The sequence below is a fragment of the Aplysia californica genome, unplaced genomic scaffold (genome assembly GCF_000002075.1).
Source record: "Aplysia californica isolate F4 #8 unplaced genomic scaffold, AplCal3.0 scaffold00537, whole genome shotgun sequence".
Lineage (NCBI taxonomy): Eukaryota > Metazoa > Mollusca > Gastropoda > Aplysiida > Aplysiidae > Aplysia > Aplysia californica.
This window is the reverse complement of record NW_004797807.1, coordinates 359,446-361,202: the sequence shown is the minus strand read 5'-3', so window position 1 is coordinate 361,202 and position 1,757 is coordinate 359,446. Positions and strand designations below refer to the sequence as shown.

General features: G+C 39.9%; 1 protein-coding gene across 1 annotated transcript in view; it reads left to right on the top strand.

Moving 5' to 3' along the window:
* Positions 1-1,757, top strand: part of LOC101861310 (transcription cofactor vestigial-like protein 2) — a gene marked incomplete in the record, with an annotated part of 59,219 nt that overhangs the window by 53,922 nt on the left and 3,540 nt on the right. Inside the window, 1 exon segment of the mRNA XM_013087049.2 lies at positions 1,523-1,722. Coding sequence (XP_012942503.1) covers positions 1,523-1,722 — 200 coding nt within the window.

Here is a 1,757-nt window from a genome sequence, read left to right as displayed (position 1 = left end):
CTTGATCCGCACTCTTTAGTTTTAGAAGAGGTTTTACAGCGCTCGCAACTGCAAAAGGTCATATGAGCGCCAGAAGATTCGCTCGAGGAGTTACAAGAGAGTAACAAACAAACATAAAAATGAAGAAGGGGAGATAAGGACGATAGATGTTTCATAGGAAAGAAGAATCTCTATCGTCAAGAGATAGCTGTATCACTGAAACACTGCTTTAAGCTTTTATTGCCAACAGGTTCCACGTTTGAACCCCAAAATTTGAATATTATAAATGTCCTTATTTTAGGGTATTTTCGTCACATTTTGATTTGTTATATTTTTGTTTTTGTTTTATTTTTGCTTTATTTTTTTATTTTTTTATTCCTGGCTTGGGAGTGGAGATCCCCGATATCCTGTCATTAAATTAACAAATTCACCTCAAGACGTTTTAAAAAATCTATATTGTGTTTATAATATCAGTGCCAAGTCAAATTGTTATGTGATATCTCTATTCCAGTGGGCACGACTAGAGAGTTAAATTCACATATGTCGAGAAACAAAAGATCATAGCCACGTCGTCTTTTATCTTGCAGAGACCCCGTTAGTTTGTCACAAACACACAGTCCTTTATCTCGCAGAATTCCAATTAATTTGTTACTCAAAAAGATTATACTCACTTTGTTCTTTTTTTTTTCAGAGACCCCATTAATTTGTTACACACAAAAGATCGCACCCATGTCCTCCGTTATCTTGCAGAGACCCCATGAATTCGTCACACACAAAAGTTCACACCCACACCGTCCTTTATTTGCCGAGACCCCATTAATTTGTCACAGACAAAAGATCTTTCAGAGACCCCTAATGTGTCATAGACACGTTATTCTTTATTTTGCAGAGATCCTATCAATTTGTCACAAACAAAAGATCTTGCAGAGATCCTATCAATTTGTCACAAACAAAAGATCTTGCAGATATCCCATTAATTTGCCACAGACACAAAGCTCATACCCACGTCGTCTTTTATCTTGCAGAGACCTCATTAATGTGTCACAGATAAAAGATCTTGCTCAGACATAATTAATTTGTCACCTACAAATCATTTTGCAGAGACTCCATTGATGTGTCACAAACAAAAGATCATACCCACACCGTCTTTTATCTTGCAAAGACCTCACTAATTTGTCTCAAACTTGCGGAGACCCTATTCATGTATCACAGACAAAAGATCTTACCCTCGCCCTCCTTTATCTTTCAGACACAAAAGATCATACCCACACCGTCCATTATCTTTCAGGCACAAAAGATCATACCCACACCGTCCTTTATCTTTCAGACACAAAAGATTGCACCCACACCGTCCTTTATCTTTCAGACACAAAAGATTGTACCCACACCGTCCTTTATCTTTCAGACACAAAGGATCATACCCACGTCCTCCTTTATCTTTCAGGCACAAAATATCATACCTACCTCTTCCTTTATCTTGCAGAGATCCCATTAATGTGCCAAGACTAAAAAAATAATACCCACGTCCTCCTTTATCTTGCAGAGACCCCGCTAATGTGTCACAGAAAGCTCCCTCCCTCCTTCTGGAACTCCGCCTACCAGCCTCCCTGCAACAGCAGCAGCAGCAGCAACCACAACTTCGCCCTAGGGGCGGACGCCTACTTCCCTTCGTCCCTGTACAACTTCCACAAGACCTGGCCTTACCACTACGGCTCACAGTCACACACCTACCCGCATCCTCAGGTGAGTTATCTGTTCTGTTCTTATAAGATAATAAG